At 49.9% G+C, this 20,190-nt stretch overlaps 1 protein-coding gene across 1 annotated transcript in view; it reads right to left on the minus strand.

Annotated features, from left to right (window-relative positions):
• HUNK (hormonally up-regulated Neu-associated kinase) overlaps nt 1-20,190 on the minus strand; it is a 102,889-nt gene that overhangs the window by 38,957 nt on the left and 43,742 nt on the right. The window contains exons 3-4 of the mRNA XM_004588579.2: nt 10,197-10,252; nt 1,650-1,785 (exon numbers count right to left, since the gene is read on the minus strand). Of these exons, the coding sequence (XP_004588636.2) occupies nt 1,650-1,785; nt 10,197-10,252 (192 nt within the window). The remainder of the gene's footprint in view (nt 1-1,649; nt 1,786-10,196; nt 10,253-20,190) is intronic.

The following is a 20,190-nucleotide window of genomic DNA, read 5'->3' on the forward strand; positions in this document are numbered from 1 at the left end:
AAAAAAAGGAAAGGAGAAAAGTCACACAAATTCCTGATCACTCCATCCATCAAAAGTTGAGAACTCTAACTCACCCCCCTCTTCTCCCCGCAGCCCCCCACCCCCAGACTCCAGGCTGCATGCCCCACAGGCTCTGCCCGCTGAGACCTCACCATTGAACACGACTCCTGGCCATTCTTCCGCCACCATGGAAATAAAACCCTACATATTCTGAGTTTTCCCTCTGTTCCTCCTTCCCAGCAGCCCCAGCGCCCTGCAACAGTGAAGAGAAAGACTGGGCGCTTTCACAGATGTGATTTTATTTTCCCAGGACTCAGGAAGTAGCCCCTTAGAGATTGTCAGAGCACCTTGGGCCACATAGCAGGACCTTCGGGCAGGGCAGTGGGAAATACAACGGAAGGTAGCAAGGGTCTGGTTGCCCCTGGAGCCAGGACTGAGGGTGCAGACAGCTGTTCCCTGGCTGGACACAAGCCCTGACACATCCAGGCGTCTAGTTTGGGGCCACCTGCCTCCCTCCATATCCCCTCCAAGGCCACCTGTCACCATCATTACTTCTGGGTAGTCACTGGTTCTGGTTAATGGGTAGGGACAGAGGAGGCAAAGGACAGGGATAGAAGGTGCTGGGGAAACCCTTCCATGGGGAGCAGACCCCTCTGGTTTGACTCCTGGGCCCAAGCTGAGCAATGGAACATCTGTGTACACTACATGTGAATACTTTGCCCACACAAGCAACCTGGTATAAGAGGCAAGAACAAAGGGCTGGGCTTCAACATGACAGCCCTACAGCCTACCCCTGGGGCTCATCTCCCCCTGCACCTTCCCACACTGGACAGCTAACCTGCTCCCCTGGCACAGTAACAGTAAACTGGATGGACCGCAAGTGTCACGCTGATGACAAGGAATGCACTCACCCTCCTCAAGGGGTCTCCCCAAAGGGCCCTGCTACTCCTACAAGTCACACATCCTTTTCTTGTTGTCTGCATTCTGGTCTGGAAAGGACCCCCTTCTGTCATCGCTGTGATGACTGGGGACAACACAGTACTGACCAGTCTTCCTCTCAAGCAGGGCTCTGGAGCAGCTGGCCTCAGCTGTGTCAGCTGGCGGGCACTCTCCCTGGATGGCCCTGTCTCACATCAGCTCCACCACTCCAATCACAGGACACCCTCATGAGGGCCCAATCTGCCACTCATTTCCCAGATTCCCATGCAACACACATGAGCTCCCTGCTGTGCTAGAATCTTCTTTCCCAACCGGGGTGACAGGTCAGGAGCCACTTGACAGGAGAATGACCAGGCAAGGACAGGTGTCAAGGAAGGGATGCAGAGGACCACTGGCGGGGAGCTTTGGAGGAGGAACTCAACAGTGGCTCAAGGGATTAAAATCAGAGCGTGGTGGCATGTCGCCATTTGGAGAACTGGGAAGTAGCACTGAAGGAAAGTCAGCACCAAGCACAGAGCCATGACAGAGGGAGGGAGGTCAAGGTGGTGAAGACTCGGAAGCACAGGCACTGTGCAGAGGATGGGCACAAGGTGGAGTGGGGGTGGAAGGCAGGGGGTCATGACGGAAGGCAGGGGTCGTGGGCAGAAGGCAGGGGACATGGGGTGCCATGCACAGAAAGCATGCAGTGTTCATTGGGCTGGGCAACTCACATGGACCACACGTCGATTTTGGGCCCATACTTCTTCCTGGCGAGGAGTTCTGGCGCGGCGTAGGCGGGGCTGCCGCACTGCGTGCTGAAGGGGTCGGAGTAGCCCAGGATGCCTGCACAGTTGCTCAAACCGAAGTCTGTAAAGAGGGGCGTACAAATTAGCAAAATGAGGAACAAAGGAGAACAACAGAGGCCACAGACTCAAGAAGGGAGAGCCTTCTCTGGGGCCAACACGCAAGAGAGCATCTCAAAGGAGAAACCAGGAGGCGCAGGGATACAAGCCTAGGATGATGCCGAGTGGTGTGGGGCTGCCTTGCTGAAGAGGGAACATTCTAGAAACCTAGTGTGAGCACATTCATTCCTGAACATCCTAAAACATTCTAGAAATCCAGCTGGCACTTGCTCATAGTGCAGCTCCAGCAAATCTCCTTGAGTCAGGCCAGAAAAGAGAAGGCTTTGCTTTCTAGGATAGAAACTGGGAAAGCTAACAAAGCATAGGGACTTGGAGTTCAGAGCGCCGCTTCCCGATGACAGAAACGCTCCAGGGAATTGATTTTCTCAGGGAGATCTCCAGTGGCTTCCTGGGGCGGGGTGGGGGTGGAGGAGCAGGCGGTCCAGCTGCTTACAGGGGGATTTCCTGGGCTGAAAGTTCTCACTCCGTCAAAGTCTTTACAAAGTTCCTAAGCCACTCCCTGCCTGGCTTTGTTCCTGGATGATAAAGCCCCCTGGGGAGGGGAGAGCATACCCAGGGTGTCCAGGGCTATTATGTCTTTTGAGACTGTTGACTTTTGATCTTAAAGATACCAGAGCTGACAGGTAATTAGAGAGCTGCTAGCAACCCCCCCCTCCCCATCTGCTGATCACAATCTCATCAGTTCTTCTTTCAACCTCAATGTAAACACTCAGGTCCCACCCACCACCCCACTTCCAGACAGCAAACAAGGCTGCGGAGAGACTGGAGCCAACCTCTCACGCTGGCTGCAGGAGTGAGGGGACTGACTGCATTTTCTCCTTCACGCCAGCAAGTCTCCACCTGCAAAGTACGTGACTGTTACGACAGCTTGGGAGAGCAGAAAAACCCAGGCTGGGCCAGAGCCGGGCATTCTCACAGTTCTTGGCCCAGCCTGCAGGGAGACTGCAGCTTTTCCATAGAGAACCCCATCACAGCAGAATCCAGAAAGTACTGGACGCTTCTGAATTTCTTGCAGGGCCCAGGCTCCATGGGGGAAGAATGGGAAAAACGACACCTGCTCAGACTTTGGTTTTCCTTAACTTCTTTCTCTCCCTCCACTCCCCTGCTCGGCTCCCTGCCTTCCCCCGCACTTCCTGCCCACGGTCCAGCAAGACCTCACACACCCAGCACAGAGCAGCCCTTCAGGCCCCAGCTGATGAACAGAGCTAGAGACTCCAGGGACCCCGCTCACATCCCACTCTGAGGACTACTGAGTGGGGGGGTGGGGTGGGACGGGGGAGATGTTGTTTCCAGAGAGGAAAAGGGCTTTGTGTGACAAGTTGGAGGCCTGTTGTGCTGGCTGACCTAAAGGAATTTTTAACACACGGTCAAATGCATGAGAACACTCAATTTTTCAGGGATGGGGGGCAACAGAAAGACACTAGCATAAAACAAAGATAATGGTCTGTTAAGGGCAGGCATGTCAGGGGCAAGATCTTGTCCCAGAAATATGTTAACTTGAAATTTCTGAAAGCAAAAGACTCTCAGGCTAATCTCAGCCAAGTCCTTTTAACAGCACAGGGCACCCTGCTTGAGACCACTTCCTGGGTCACCCAGAGGGCTTGGCAACAGAAGAGGGCGGGCAGGGGGGCAGGGCAGAACCCAGATCACTCTTCCCCATCCCAGGCAAGCTGGGGGACTCCAGCCTGGCCTTATCTTAAGCACAGTTTTAAGATGATAAATGAGCAAAAGACTGGGGAGTAAAAGGGATTGGATCAGCATTTAAAACTGACTTCGGTGGATCTAGCCAAGAGGGGTGATTGAAAACAGAGAAGTAACCCGTATGCTGTGGATGTAAAGTCCTCATTACTAAAAGTTTACACATGTGCCTGTAATTAGAATTGTGAAACAGCAGAGAAGCCCGCCTCCTCGGCGCGCCATGCAGACCTGCCTCAATCAGATCTGGTAAGAGCTTAGGACAATTATCGCTCAATTTTCTGAGCAGTGCAAGATGAATCTCCAAAAAAAATAAAAGTAAATAAACGCTGCTTTGGGAAACATGCAACAATGCTTTGAATGTGGGTCCTTTCAAGTTCACTTCTATCACACTTCCCAAACAGCAGAAGGCTGTCTCCAAGCGAGGGCTGGGAGAAACCTGATTCAGTCAAACTGACTTCCCCGTAACTGTGCTTCATTTGCAACATGGCTTCAGTGCACTTATTTTTTTTATTATTTTTTTTAATTTATTCATTAATTACATTGTATTACGTGACACAATTTCATAGGTACTGAAATTCTCCCCCTCCACCCCAAACCCTCCCCCCATGGTGGATTCCTCCATCTTGATGCATGACCACAGCTCAAGTTCCGTTGGGATTCCCTCATTGCAAACATATACCACACATAGAGTCCAGCATCCTATTGTCCAGTCAAGTTCTACGGCCTCTTAGGGAGGCCCTCTCTGGTTTGAAGGCAGAGCCAGCAGAGTGTCATCCTGATCAATTAGAAGCTCCAACACACCATCAGCAACAATCCAGGTACGATGAGGCTGGTGCAGAGTCCTCTGATTGACATAGTCTATCACAGAGTCTCCCCTTGTCCAGTATTTCGCTGCCAACATATAGCTGAGGTGGTTGGTTGATCTACTCCAGCTTCCGTCTTTTCTTGGTTAATATTCTGATTCCTCCATTTTGATTACCAAAGAAACTCTGAGGTGTTCCCAGAACAGGTTCCTACATGTACTAGTAAGCACAGTGCCCGCCATAGTCTATCACCCCGATCAGCTGGTGGTTGCAACTGCTGGGTTGGTTCTATTCTCAGCCCCAACCTCCACTGGAACCAATGAGTATCTCAGTTCAGTGCACTTATTTACACAAGAACAACAACAACAACACAAAAAAAACTTTCAAAGAAAGAGAAACTATTAAGAGGAAAGAGTAATAGCTATAATCACCTCTGAAAAAAAATAACCAAGTAGTTCCTTTGAAGAGGAGGCGTTCAAAGGGCTCTAACTTAGAGAACGCAGGTGGGAGAGAGACCTCGGGATCCAAGTCACCCAGGTAGAAACCCGCAAGGCACCAGATTTTTCTCCCTCAGACAGGAAGAAATGCAGCCCGACCTACACAAAACACAGCATCCAGTGCGCCTGCTGGCTGGCATGCCTTCTCTTCCAGTCCCAGGCATGGCTTAGGGCAGCTGGAAGAGCTTAGCAAACCAAAGTGTGTCCTTTCAAGCCTCTCAGATTCCTAGTTTCTCTCTTACTACTATTTTTTTTTTTTTAAAGATTTCTTCTATGTATTTGAAAGGCAGTTACAGACAGCAAGAGAGGGAGAAAGATCTACTGTCTGCTAGTTCACTCCCAAACAGCTGCAATAGACAGGGTTAAGCCAGACAGAAACCAGGAGCCAGGAGCTCCTTTGGGGTCTCCCATGTGGGTCTAAGGGCCCAAGCAGTTGGACCATTTTCTGCTGCTTTCCCAAGCTCATTGGCAGAGAGCTGGATGGGAAGTAGAGCATACCATGCAGAGACAGGATGCTAACAACAGTCGGGACTAAGTTGGGAACAAAACTGGGATCTCTCCCATGGCAGGGACTCACCTGCCTGTTACCCCCACCCCCATGGACTCATCAGCCAGAGTTGAGAGCAAAACCAGAACTGTACTCCAAGCACTTCACAAGCGGCATTTTAGCAGCTGCACCCTCATCACTCATCACTGAAATCCTGGTTCCGTCCCAGGGTTCCCAACGTCCAAACATCAGCCATCACACTTGCTGAGGGGCACAGTGGGTGCATGCTGGGCAAGGTGATTTCTTCAACTTAAACAGGTCTCCCTGAAAGAGCTTTTCTTATTCAGTTCATCTGTGAGCTACTTTTTAATAAATGCAGCCATTGTTCATGACGATTGGTACTTTCAGAATCTTCTGAGAAAAGTTCTCATTCATTTAAAAAAAGGTATTTATGCAGCTGGGGTTGTGGCACAGCAGGTAGAGGTGCCTATGATGCTGGCATCCCATACAGAGGCCGGTTTGAGGGTCTGCTGACTGCCCCTACTTCAAATTGGCTCAATGCTAATGCACAGGATGGTCCAAGTCCTTGGGCCTATACACCCATGTGAGAGACCTGGATGGAGTTGCAGGCTCATAGTTTCAGTCTGGCCCAGCCCCCACTACTGCTATTTAGGAAGTGAGTCAGCAGATGGAAGATCTCTTTCCTTCTCTCTCTGTGTAACTCCAGCTGATTCTATGAGGCAGTCTTCTAAGCGACCATCTGGGGCTATCGCTCAGGAAGACAGGAAGGGACAGCAAACCCAAAGAAAAAAGGACAGGTGCCAACGTATGGGGCAACGGTCCTTTGGGATCGCCTGGGCTCCCTCCATAGGTCGCCTGCCCTATGGCAGAGTGAGCATTAGCTTTCAGTGTGTCGTAAGCCTGACTTTCAGAGCCTGTTCTCTGACACTATCTCTGCTGCTGCCAGGGCAGCCCGTCACTCCCTCCACATCTCCCAAAGAGGGACCCGCAGGAGCTGTTCCTCCCCAACCCATCCCCAGGAGGCCCCGAAGGGCATCCTGCGGGCATGCCAACACTGTCTTGCCCCATGGCTTCTGCATTTGGCCCTCAAAACAAGTAAAAGGCAATGGTAGGGGCCCAGCAGCGTGGTCTAGCACCTCAAGTCCTCGCCTTGGACGCCTCGGGATCCAATATGGGCGCCGGTTCTAATCCCAGCAGCTCCACTTCCCATCCAGCTCCCTGCTTGTGGCCTGGGAAAGCAGTCGAGGACTGCCCAAAGCTTTGGGACCCTGCACCTGCGTGGGAGAGCTGGAAGAGGTTCCAGGTTCCTAGCTTCGGATTGGCGCAGCACCGGCCGTTGCGGCTCACTTGGGGAATGAATCATCGGGCGGAAGATCTTCCTCTCTGTCTCTCCTCCTCTCTGTATATCCAGCTTTCCAATAATAATAAATAAATCTTTAAAAAAAAATAAATAATAAAAAAGGGCAATGGTAAAATAACAAAAACTCCTTGAAATTACCTCAGCACCTTCTAACAGAGTTTTTAAAATATTTTGCTTGGTGGTGGGGGATTGCTTTCCTCTTAACTGTCTATCTTTCTCTCATTTATTTTTATTGTAAAGGCAGATCTACAGAGAGAAGGAACTATATAAAGATCCCCCAACTGCTGATTCACTCCCCAAATGATCACAAAGGCCAGAGCTGAGCCAATCTGAAGCCAGGAACTTCTGGATCTCCCACAAGGGGTGCAGAGTCCCAAAACTTAAGATCATACTCTACTGCTTTCCCAGGTACAAGCAGGGAGCTGGATAGGAAGTAGAACAGCCAGGATACAAACCAGTGTCCAAATGGAATGCTGGCACTTACAGGTAGAGGATTAGCAAGTGAGCCATTGTGCCAGGCCGTAATCATTGTTAATCTTTCAACATCAGATGATCCATCCCTATCTATTAATGATGCTTAATCAGCAGTCAGGAGCGCTAGAGCCTCAGAAGGCTCCTCTTGCCTCATGCCGGGCTGGGAGCCAGCTGTGACACCAGGATCTCCATCGTGAAGAGTCTGCAGATGAATTCACAGCTGACCAAGGCAAAGTTCCTTCTTTGGCACGAAAGTCGAATTCAACAACTCTATCTCTCCCCCTTCTAGAAATTTCTTTCCAGCCACAGAGGTAGAAGAAATGACTTGCTAATCCAGGAGTGGGAGAGGCCTGGGAGGGAAATAGTGGGCTTCTCCCTCCTGGGTTACCACTCCCACGGGAGGGCACGAAAACTAGGACAGGGAATGGGGTGGCTAGACAGAGAGGCAACAACATCCATGAGGGCTAGATAGTGGAGCTGATTAGAAGGAACTAAGCTGTAATACCCATTGACATGTACAAGAGCTGAATGGGATGTGAGACAGACTGAACTAGTCTGCTACACATACTGGCAAACCAGAGTAGGGGGCGGCCCTGGTGGGGGTTATTGTGAGTTGCTCGGACTAGGCTGCAGCTCCCACTGGTTTATGTGAGGGCTGAGTATGTGCTGGGCAGAGCCAGGCTGGACTGCAATACCCATTGGTTCCAGTGGAAGTCGGGGCTGAAAACAAAACCAACCCAGCAATTGCAACCACCAGCTCATTAGGGCGATGGACTGTGCCAGGTCCTGTACTTGCTAGTACATACAAGAAACTGGTCTGGGAACACCTCAGACAAAGTTTCTTTGGGGATCTCACCAATCGAACTGCCAGACTCAGAACCCTAACCAAGAAAAGACAGAAGACAGAACAAGTCAATCAACCACCTCAGCTATATTTTGGAAGTGAAATACTGAGCAAATGGAGACTCTATGATGGACTATGTCAATCAGTGGATTCTCCAACGACCTCATTGTGCTTGGAGTGGCTGTGGGGAGCGGGGTGCTGAAGCCACTCCCCACAATAGCAAAGCCGGAATAGGAGAGGCTGTTGCAAGATGGCAGCTGGCCCAGGGCCAGGAGATGGAGTTGGTCTCGCCAGCAGGTAAGCAGGAAGTCACAGGGATAGGCTAATGCCCTCGCTGTGGTTACTGGCCTATCACATAGTGCCAAGTGGACCCACGGGGAGAAGTGATTGGTGGAGAACGATATAAAAGTAGCCGGTAAAAGACGATGACGGACTGGGACAGAGATGACAGACGGACGGCGGACGGAGAAATACGGGACGATGGAGAAGATGAACGGGTGGGAGGAAGGGTGCTGTGGAGAAAGTAGAAAAGAGGGATACAGACAGAAGTTGTAAAAGCAGTACAGAGAGACGAGGACGAGAAAGATGGAGACAGACTGGGGGGTGACGAGGAGAAAGACTGGGGAAAGAATGAAGGATAGGCGGCAAGAAGGGTGGCAGAGAGAGGGCTGGAGAAGCGGCAGAAGAAAGCTTAGACCACCAGGGACTGCAGCAGTGGAGATAAGGATTTAAACGCAGCCACTTTTGGCAGTGAGGGGTCCAGTTGCGGTTCCAGCTTTTCCCAGACCCTCAAGAGCGTGCCTCGTCATTTTAGTGTCACCGCTGCTGGACAGTGACAAGTGGCAAGATTGGTAGCGATTCATAACTGGTGAACTATCAAAACCACTGGAGCAAGAATCTCGGAGCATGCCCCACATCCGGCACCTGGGGTGGGAAACTGGGTGGGGCTTCTCCCTCAATATCCCCCTTTACCTCAGATACATGAAGGAAACAATATGGAAATAATAGTCTTACCCACTTTCCTATAGCCCTTGAACCTTTTTACCCTAATTAACTATGTAAAGATTGTTAAACACATTTAAAAAAAAGAAGAAGAAATGAGTTGCACTTGAAGTGGGTGAAAGAAAAGGTCCATAGGACAAAGGATGCTGATAGCTGGGGACAGAAATGATGCCCTGCGCTGTGGCCAGGACTGGCCATGCAGGCAGGAAGAAGACAACTTCAATTTTGCTAGAGGAGGAGCCATGGCGTGGAGTTGCTGTGGGAGTCTAAATCATGAGCTCATTTGACCGACCACCCCGGGGGCTCCTCTCTGGCAGCTACACCATCCTACAGGGGCTCAAATGGGGCTCATGGTCACCCTCCTTATCCTTGGGTGACACCCACCAAGGATCAAAATATCCTCTCCACTCCCATCCCCCCCAAAATAAAACTACACCTGCACTGAACATGGACCTTTGTTCCCGTCATTACTCCCCAAAAACACAGCACAGCAACTATTTATGAGGTGTTACAAAGCCTCTAAAGATGACAGGAAGCACACAGGAAGGTGTGCAGATATTGATATGCAAACTCTACCCCATTTTATAGGATTTGAGTATCCATGGATTTTGGCCTCCAATGAAAGTCCGGGTCCAACTCCCAGGCATCATAAGGTGACTGCATGTTCTAAAAAGAAAGTAAGCCGAACTCTCCCTGGTCCAGGGGTCGCTACCTTCACGGAAAAATAAAATAGGATACAAGGAAGCTACAGACAGAATTTTGAACTAAACTATTTGCCATTCATCTTTAAATAGTTTTCTGATTAATCTAAATGGCAAAAACCTCCACAAGATTCAACTCTGTCTGCATTTACAGAGAAGCTGTGATCTGAGTAATTCAAAGAAACCCACTGCCAAGATAAATTTATTTGGCACTGTGAAATTCATTTCATGATCACATTATGGTACTGTTATCAGCTTAATTATGTTTCACTGTCCAAAATTAAGTCATTACTGCTAGTAAAATTAATTTTCATTTTTTAAACCATGATTAACTATTGCACATCATAGAATGGGATCTGGAAGTATTATCTTGGAATTAGATAGAGACCATGGATAATTTCACAGTTGAGAATTAACAACACAAAACACTTGTAATCTTGTTTTTTTTTAATAATAATAAAGTCATACCAATCAGCTTGATATTATTGTCTTCATCTAGTAGCAAATTTTCTATCTTCAGGTCTCTGAAACAGACAAAAACCACACAACATTTCAGACAGGCATTTGAAACGGTGAAATGTCACTTGGCTTCCAAAGCGACATGAACTGTCTTAGAACCACTTTCAATGGAAAGCCCATCAACACACAGCCACAGCACACAGGACAGGACCCTTGGCTGGGGACAGTGAATGCTGATGGACGTCACAGAAGACAGAGAGCTGAGAAGACGGGAAGGAATGCCCAAAAAGCTTCTGGAGGAATTGGGACCTCAACAGGAGTGTCCACGGGAACTTGGGTTAGGAGGGAGAGGAATATAGCCATGGACACCACTGAGGCTTGGGTTTGAGACACAGTGAACAACACCAGCCAGAGCAAACAATGGGGAAGTAGTCAAAAAAGAAAAAAAAAAAAAAAAAGATGGAATAAACCTAAAGCGGATGCATCTCAGTGTCACAGCAAACTGGCAGGTGGTCACAGATGAATCTGTTTCACAAGCAATTGGCATCCAGAGGCACCAGCAGGCTAACCCCTAGGGTCACACCCGAGAACCCGTAACCTTCACCAGGCCAGCCTCAGCGAGCTCCTGCCAAGGCCATCTGTCCACATCCAAGTGAGAAGCGTTGTGGTGGGCATCAGTGCTCCTCAGACTGCTGTGGTGGCCCACAGCAAGCAGCGTAAGGGCAGGCAGCATGACTGGTGCGGCTACTACTGCACCCCAGGGCCTTTGCACACACATTCCAAGCACTCAGTAAATACCAATGAATCTAAATGTAAGAGATCACTTTGGATTTCCAATGTGGAAAGCAAGTATTTGGAAAAAGTATACAAGAGCGAATCAAAGCAGATCATCAAAACCATCGGGCCCAATGATGCCAAGAGGTTCTGGCAGTTTAGGGGGCAGGTTGTCACCTCAGCCACATCTTGTCTATCTACTATGAAACGGCCTTCTTCCTTGGGGCCGGCATGGTGGCACAGTGGCTAAGTCACCACCAGCGACACCGACACTCTCTATGGGCGTCAATCTGAATTCCACTGCTCTGCTTCAATCCAGCTCCCTGCTAATGCGCCTGGGAAAGCAGCAGCAGATGGCCCAAGCGCTTGGACCACTGCCCTCACATGGGGGACCTGGCTGAAGGCCCTGGCTTTGGATGGCCCAGCCTTTGCTCCTGCAGCCATCTGCGGGGTCTCACTCCTCAGATGGATGCTCTCCCCACACCCCACCCTGCCACATCTCTCACTAATCTACTTTTACATAAATAAATTATATTTTTAGGAAAAAAAAGAACATTCTTCCCTTCTACACACACAAACACATTCTCTCTTATTGTTTGGAAACATAACATTCTTGGTCTGCTTACGAATAGAGGGATGAGCAAAGGCAATTGCTTGCTCTTCTTGTCTCCATTATAAACAACTCAATAGTGCAATCATGAGAAAAATGAAGATGGCAACAGGCACACTTCATTCACATCCAGAAACAAAGGTGGACAAGGAGCTAGGGCTGCCTGTGGCCAAGAAGACAGCAGTGCCCCACTTAACAGGAACACCTGCTCCCAGCTCAGTCCCAACACTGCCAGGTCATGCCATCTTAGAATCAGAAACCCAGTCCCAACACTGCCAGCTCAAGCCATCTCAGAATCAGAAACCAGGGTCTGACCTCAGTGCTTAAATGCCAGCGCCCTGTGGGTAAACACGAAGAATTGCTTCTTGGGGCAAGATTCCATACCACCTCACCACAGGCAGCAGAAGTGGAAACCTTGTGAGGAGTTGGGACTTCCCAAGAATAAAGCACAGTGTGGGATGAGAGGCAGAGACGGAGGACAACAGGTTGGAGGGATCACCGACCCACCCAGAGCCCTGGGAAGCAACCGTCAGCAGACAGGAGACAAGGCAGTCAGGCTGCCAACACACAAAGCACAAAAAGTAGGAGTTCATGATGGAAAGAGCTAAGGAGCTGGCTTAAAAAAAAAAAGAGTAAGCTTGCTAAAGCACCCAAGCCGGCTGATGGGGGCCTCCAGGATGGACACCTGGACTGTGTTAAAACTCAGAGCTTATAAACGGATAGTCTCCCAATCCAGAAACAGCTACCAACAAGGAGAACTGCACAATGTACAAGGGTAGAACGCTTCACCCATGCACCTGCCTTTGAAAGTCGATGGCAAAAAGGAATGTGTTTTGGTGCAGTAATCTTTGAGACCCAGGCATAGTCTTTGTGTGTTTCCTGTGCAATATTTTTTAAGACTATAACTTTTTTTTTTTTAAGATTTATTTATTAGGCAGGGATATGGACAGAGGGAGAGAACAAGAGACCTTCCATCCATTGATTCATTCCCAGGGCTGGGCCAGGATGAAGCCAGGAGCCAGGAATTGCAAGTGGGTCTCCCAAGTGGTTGACAGAGGCCCATGTATTTGGACCCTCTTCCGCTGCTTTCCCAGGGGCAGTAACAGGGAGCTGAATGAGAAGTGGAGCAGCATGGTTCCTATGTGATGCTGATCTCACAGACGATAGCTTAATCCACCATGCCGCAACAGCAGAACCTCTTCAAACTATTTGAAGATCCCTCACAGTTCCAAATACAGGATGGCCCCAAACATCAAGTGTTCATCTGTTTTTCCACTAGCAAGACCTTGCGCCTCAGAAAAATAGTTTTGGGAAAACACCTTAGGAATACAACAGAATTATCCAGTGCTACTTGAAACTATCCATGAAGATGCATATTTAAGCCCACATTGCATGGAGACCAGGCAGCAAAATGCCACATACAATGGCATGCCTACTGTAAGTAACTGTAGGTATACTGCTGCACACCCTCACACTTCACTATAACAACTTCCTTCAAACTTGTCCCAGGCCAAAGTGGAGCCACTGGCTGCTGGAGACACAGCCCTTTCTGAAGCACCTGTGTGATGCACCTGATGGAAACCTTCTGAACCTTATTCCCCACCCTGGAAATCTCCGTGAGTTAACCACTTAACCAACTGTTTTCAGAAGGGTGTCTCAACCCTGACATGCAGCAGATACCCCATAAAAGGTCTTTATCCCCTTCCCAGGTGACCAGCAGGACATTCACAGACACCTGTGGGTCAAGTCCAGGTGAAAGTCTCTTCTCCAGTGAAGTCTTTGTGGGTGAAGACAGAATCATCAAAACTGCCTCTGAGACTTGAGGGAGTAAGGACTCAGTAAGGCACTCCCCCTCCTCGAAGAAGCAAAACCCCAACTTCTACTCAAGCATATATGGTAACTCCAAAACAACAGGGCACACACAACCCAAGCTAGCCAGAGCCCAAATGGGAAGGTGTTGAAAAAGTGGACAGACGCATTCTGTTTCAAGCAACATGGAGCCTCTTAGCCAGGGAAGGACGGAAGTCACGCTAAGGCGTTAGAGGCAAATGGTGCTGCACAGCAAATGCCACAGCGGGGCAGGCCAGCTCAGCAGAGCAGGCCCAGAACACACTGTCCAGAGCAGTCCTGCTGACCCGCCCAGGAGCCTCAGACATCCAAAGTACAGCCAGAAGAGCCAGGAGCCTAATCAGCAGAACCAGGGGAGAAGGCAGAAAACTAAGGATCAGGCAATGAGAGAAAAACACCAACATCACCTTCTGGGCCTCCATGACCCTCGGGTGCTAGGAAGAAGATGTGGATAGAGACCATAACCTGGGGCTTTGCAATTGTCTCCCTTCTGCCACAGACGTTCCTTCTGCTGGGGTTTCTGAACAATCTCAGACTAATCCATCTCCTGGTCTGGAGGTTCCTACCGGAAGCTTAGTTCAAGGATAGCTGAGCTGTCAAGCTGGGGCTCAGCCAGTCCCGGGGAAGAGAGCAGGATCAGCCTCTCTGGGCTTTGCTTCATCACTATTTGCTGCTGAACTTCTATCTTAAAAGGTTTACCGATTGATTTAAACAGCAGAGTTACAGAGACAGAGAGCTTCCATCTGCTGGTTTACTGCCCAGGTGGCCACAAGCAAGCATTAGGGGCTGGGCCAGGTTGAAGCCAAGGGTTTCCTTCAAGTCGCCCATTGTGGGTGGCAACGCTCCAAGTACTTGTCCATCCTCTGCTGTTTTTTCCAGGCCATTAGCAGGGAGCTGGATGGGAAGTGCAGAATCCAGGCACAAGCTGGCACCAATGTTATGTATGGCTACATCATGGTGGTGGCTTTACCTGTGAACCCAAGGCACAGGAAACTGTCCCCTGCTGTGCCTTTTAGAACTTAGCCAGAAAGGGGGTGAGGGATACTTTGTTCTGACACTTCAGGAAATCCTGTTTTTTGAAGATTTATACTACTTGAAAATCAGAGTTACAGAGAGATATCTTCCATCCACTGGTTCACTCCCCAAACAGCCGCAATGGCCAGAGTTGGGCTGGTTCAAAGCTAGAAGCCAGGAGCTTGCTCCAGGTCTCCCACATGGCTGTAGGGACTCAAGGTCTTGGGTCAACCTCCTCTGCTCTCAAAGGCTATAAGCAGGGAGCTGTATCAGAAGAAGAGCAGCCAGGACTCAAACCAGCACCCAAATGGATGCCAGCACCACAGGAGAGGATTGACCTGTTGAGTCAAGGCACCGGCCTCACCAAAATCCTATTTTTAAACATCAAATGAGTGGCCTAGCACCTCAAGTCCTTGCTTTGCGCCGGGATCCCACATGGGCGCCGGTTCTAATCCCAGCAGCTTCACTACCCATCCAGCTCCCTGCTTGTGGTCTGGGAAAGCAGTCGAGGACGGCCCAAAGCCTTGGGACCCTGCACCCGCGTGGGAGACCCGGAGGAGGTTCCTTGCTCCTGGCTTCGGATTGGTGCAGCACCGGCCGTTGCGGTCACTTGGGGAGTGAATCATCGGATGGAAGATCTTCCTCTCTGTCTCTCCTCCTCTCTGTATATGTGACTTTCCAATAAAAATAAATAAATCTTTAAAAAAAATCAAATCCTCCAATCATTTCTTTCTTTCCTTTTTCTTTGACTTAGAAGGCCTAAAGATGGCCAGATGGAGAGGGATCTCCCATCTGCTGGTTCACTCCCTAAATGCCTGTAACAGCCCAATCTGGGCTGAAGCTGGGAGCCAGAAACTCAATCCAGGTGTGGGTGGCATGGACCCACCTGCTGCTGCCCAGTGTGTGCATTAACAGGAAGCTGTTGGGAAGAAGAGCTAAGATGTGGTTACAGGCCACTCCAAGCAGTGCCAAATGCCTGTCTCTCAAATCCCACTTTCAAAAGTTGATTTGTATCTAGGTATTTCCCCAAATGAGTAGAAAACTTATGGGCACAAGTGTTTATTGCAGCTTTATTCATCATGTCCCCAAACAAGAAGCTCCCAAGATGTTCCTCAGCAGGTGCACAGATAAACAAACGATGGTACCTCCAGGCACAGAATACTCAGAGAAGAAGAGAAATGAGCTATCGGGTGATGCCAGCTCTGCCCACAAGCAAATATGTGGCTCTGCCAAGTATCATCTTTGCCCTTGGGATGCTGCCTTGAAAGTGCTGTGGCACAGCAAGCTAAGACACAACATGTGACGCTGTCATCGCATATCCACACTGCAACACTGATTCAAGCCTCCGATCTGCCTCCAATCCAGCTCCCTGCTGATGTGTCAGAGACATGGCAGGAGATGGCCCCAGGACTTGGACCCCCGCACCACTTACGTGGGAGACCCAGAGGAAGCTCCAGGCTGCCTCCTGGCTTTGACCTGCACTTAGCCAAGCCACTGCAGCCATTTGGGGAGTGAGCCAGCAGACCTGAAGATCTCTCAAACCTCTTCCCATCCACCCCAGATCTCACCATACACACTCTCCCTCTCCCTGCCATTTTGGATTTCAAATAAATCAAGGAAGAAGAGAGGAGGGGGAGGGAAGGGGAGAAACAGGAGAGGAGAGAAGGAGACATGGATAGGGGAGGAGAGAAGGGGAGGGGAGGTGGAAGATGAGGGGGGAGGGAGGGTAAATGGGAAGAGAAGGGAGGGAGGGAGAGGAGGGGGAGAGGAGGGAAGGAGATAGGAGAAGGAAAGGAGGAGAGGGAGCAAGGGATTAGGAAGAGGAGGGGAGGGGTGAGAGGAGGAGAGGATGGGGAGGAAGGAGGGAAGGGGAGGAGAATGAAGAGGGGGAGGGAGAGGCATCCTGCAAGGGGCAGGAACAAAAGGAGACAGGGAGCCCCAGAGCTCTGGGCCCCCTCCAAGACACAGCAGAGGCGGAGGGAAGGAGGGCAGGTCTGTGAGTGGAGATAAGCTGATGGGGAAGATACTCCAACAGGTGAGGAATCTGCTGGTGGGCATTCACTCTAGGGGAGGTGACCCTCCAAGGGCAGGGCCTGCTGGACAGAACAGAACCCAGAACCAAGGGTGAGGGAGAAAGCTCCACCCATGAAGTTGGCCATAGGCGGATTTTAACAAGGCCCCAGCTCCCAGGGGCTTGGGCACTCAGCGGCCAGGAGGCGTTTTCTTGGTTTGTTTTCACGGTTTGTTTTCACCCTCAAAAGCCCTGCGCTAAAGCCAATTCTTTTATTTATTTACAATCAGAAGACACGGATAAAACACAAGGAAAAAGTCATTAACCAAACGCCTGATGTATTTATTTTAAACGGCATCTTTATTGAGTTCTTATAATGCTCCAGAAACTAATTCTGCTTACAAACATGGAAGGGCTGTTCACTGAAACAATGCCACTTGACACTTTGCAACTTGAGAAAATAAACAGATCAGCACTAAGTTCCTGAAGAAACTCCCTTGAAATTCCAGGGAGCACATGGAATGCTTGAGAAAGTACCGGGGCCTGGCTACCGGGTTTCCAGAGCAAAGTCTGGCAGAGTTAAATGCATCCACACCAGGCAGGTCCTGGGCTAAGCTACTGGCTGTGCAGAATAGAGACGCCAGACAAGGGAGTAGTCGTGCAAGAAGGGTTGGCAGAGAAGACTCTGGAAGTCTTTGTGAGTTGGACTTGTAATCCTGTCGTGGCCTTGGCATGCCCAAGTGCATATGTTCTTGGTGCAGGCCAGGCACCTGTGGTCTGAGCCCTTCTCACAGACTCCCCTGCCTAAGCCCAGTGGCAACCAGCAGGTGCAGTGGGTAATCCTTATTCCCTGCATCGGGGACCTGAAAAGGCATGTCCAAAAGCCTGAGAACTTCACCCAGCTCCACTTCTCATCCAACTCCCTGCAAATGCACACAGAAAAGCAGACAAAAGATGGCTCAAGTGCTTGGACCCATGACACCCATGGGTGAGGCTCGGATGAAGCTCCTGCTTTGGCCTCACCCATCCCTGACATTGCAGCCATCTGGGGAGTGAACCAGAGGACAGGTGATCTCTCTCTCCCTCTCTTGTTATGCTGCTTTCCAAATAAATAAATAGTCTTTAAAAAAAAGTTTAGCCCACCGTAGCTGAGGACATAACCAAGTCCAGTTCATATGCAATTCCCCATCAACTAAGGCAATCTGCTTTTGACGCAGGTTTAACTTTCTGGTATTAAATTCCACTTCTGATATTATCATGATGTTTGAAGATTTGTTTCTCTTAAATAACATCTAAGTAGGTCAAGGTCAGTAACCAAGTAGATCAACTCTCAGAGGAAATAACGGTTTCAGGAGCATTAAGTTGGTTGAGACACAACAGCATGTCACTGTCATCGCGAACCTTGTTCTGAAAGCGTCTTCCAACACACACAGCCCTTCATGTCCCTGTACACAAGTGGCCCCGTAAACCCTTCCTGAATCCCTTGGGATGAGCTGCCCTGTGTGCCACCAAGCTTCCCACCTGGGGGCTCAGGGATCCATCTGAAACACTGTCCTCTCTGATTCAGAAACTTGAACCTCAGCATAATTCATGAAGTTCCCTGCACCTTATGCGGGATAAAGGAAAATATTCCCCACCTGCACCTGCACCCCCACCCCGGAAGGGGCTGCAGCACAAAGCATGGCAGTAACCCAATGGTGACGGCAACATTTGGGTCCAGGCACTCTGCACACAGACCACACCTGCAACAAAAACAACAGGCCTCAGGTCTGGGGCTCCCATGTCTGTGCGTGTGCCATGGCAGGTGAACGGGCCTTCTCAAGAGAAAGGCGCAAGTCCTCCCGAGTCTCTATCTGCTCTGCCTTCCAAAGAGCCAAGCCAATCACTCCTGGATTATACATAAGTTTCCAAGGAGAGAAGAGGAAAACGTAGAAAGCTGGAGGCACAAACAAGGAAAAAGCAGCTGTCTCTGCTATCAAAACATTATTAAAGCCATTCCTTAGACATTCCGACAGTAATTGCACCGGGAGGGATCAGCTTTTGTTAGAATTTCTCTAACAGCTTCGTTGAGAATTTCCTGCGGGAGATTCCCGGGGTGCCATGCGGTGTGTGCCCTGTGGTGCTCAGTCCCACCAGGGGTTTCCTTCTATTGTCCTCACATCCTGAGCGGCTCACAAATCCCCAAGGAGACCCCACGAGTCCCACAGAGAGCTCAGCCCCTCACAACACCCCCGGTTTAGAACTCTGAGCTGATTCATCCCTGGGATCTCTGCCTTTGCCTTTGGAGCCAACCCCTACCCCAACAGCCACCATGCTCCTAATAATTACAGAACTAACACATCACAGATGACACAAGGGTCTGGTAGGGCAGAGCCAAACAAACAAACAAAAACAACAAAAAAGCAACCAGTACAATTCACCTGGAATTCCGGCATGTTCCCTTTCCTGCCGATCTGAACCCAAAGAGTTCTAGGAAAGACACGTGATCTCAGGACCACATGCTGCAATTTGAAGCAGGCACAAGAGGGTGGACTCCAGGGAGCCCAGCCGTGGCTGGTCCAGGGAAGTGCTCAGTCGGACTGTGCTGCAGCACGCCTGGGTGCCCACAGCACAAGGCGGAGCCTCCACAGTGCTAGCCCCGCACCCCTTGAGAATTCAGAGTTCTACCAAGACCTAGAGTTGCTCTCTTTGCTGCTCAGAACATGTGCATCTTTCAGCCCAAGAAAGGTACCAACAGTCCTTAAATTTAAGTTTTATTTATTGGAAAGGCAGAGTTACAGGGAGAGAGGGAGAATTAGACAGATATCTCCCATCTGCCAGATCCCTCCCTAAACAGCTGCAACAGCCAGGGTTGTGTCAGGCAGAAGCCAGGAGTCAGGAGCTTCCTTCAGGTCTCTCCTGCGGCTGTAGGGCCCAAGCACTTGGACATCCTCCACTGCTTTCCTAGGCACATTAGCAGGGAGCTGGATCTGAAGTGGAGCAGCCGAGACTCCAGCAGGTGCCCATGTGGGACGCCAGTGGTGCAGGATGGTAGCTTAACCCACAGCACCACTGGCACTGGCTCTGGATTTGGAATTTTTTAAATCCATGATTCCGTAAGAGTGGAAATCCTCCCAAAGAAGGAAAAACAAGACATTCATACAAAAGCTTGCACATACGGGACACATCACACATCATAGCCACACACTGGAAGTGATCCAGATGTCCCTCAATGGGTAGCAAGATCAAACAGGCATGGCACATCCATAATGGAATATTACTCAGCCACCAAAAGGAGGAGGCAGGAAAACATGCTACAGCACCAATGAACCTGAACCACATCACGCTGAGAGAAAGAAGCCACCACAAAGGACCAGGCACTTCCAGTATGACTCCACTTGCATGAAGCAAAGCCTGTGGGCAAAGCCAGAGTGACAGACAGCAGAGGAGAGGAGTGATGGCTGGTGCTGAGGGCCTCCTCGACACTGGGTGATAAACATTCCCAAGTCAGAGTGCGATGATGGTTAGACAACCCCTGGATGGAAAGGGCGACTGAAGCACGTGAAAGGACCCTCAGCAAGTTGAGACTCTCACGCATGTGTGCACACTTGGACCTACACATGTCCACATGCCACACATGTGTGCTTGCCCTTGCTTTTCAAAATGAGAGCCAATCAGAAAGGATTTTTAATGCTTCTCAAAACCCAGAGTAATCGTACATCTAATTCCATGAAGGACAAATCATGCCTTTATGCGTGAACCAACAT

The sequence above is a fragment of the Ochotona princeps genome, chromosome 3, assembly GCF_030435755.1.
Source record: "Ochotona princeps isolate mOchPri1 chromosome 3, mOchPri1.hap1, whole genome shotgun sequence".
In the NCBI taxonomy this organism is placed as follows: Eukaryota; Metazoa; Chordata; class Mammalia; order Lagomorpha; family Ochotonidae; genus Ochotona; species Ochotona princeps.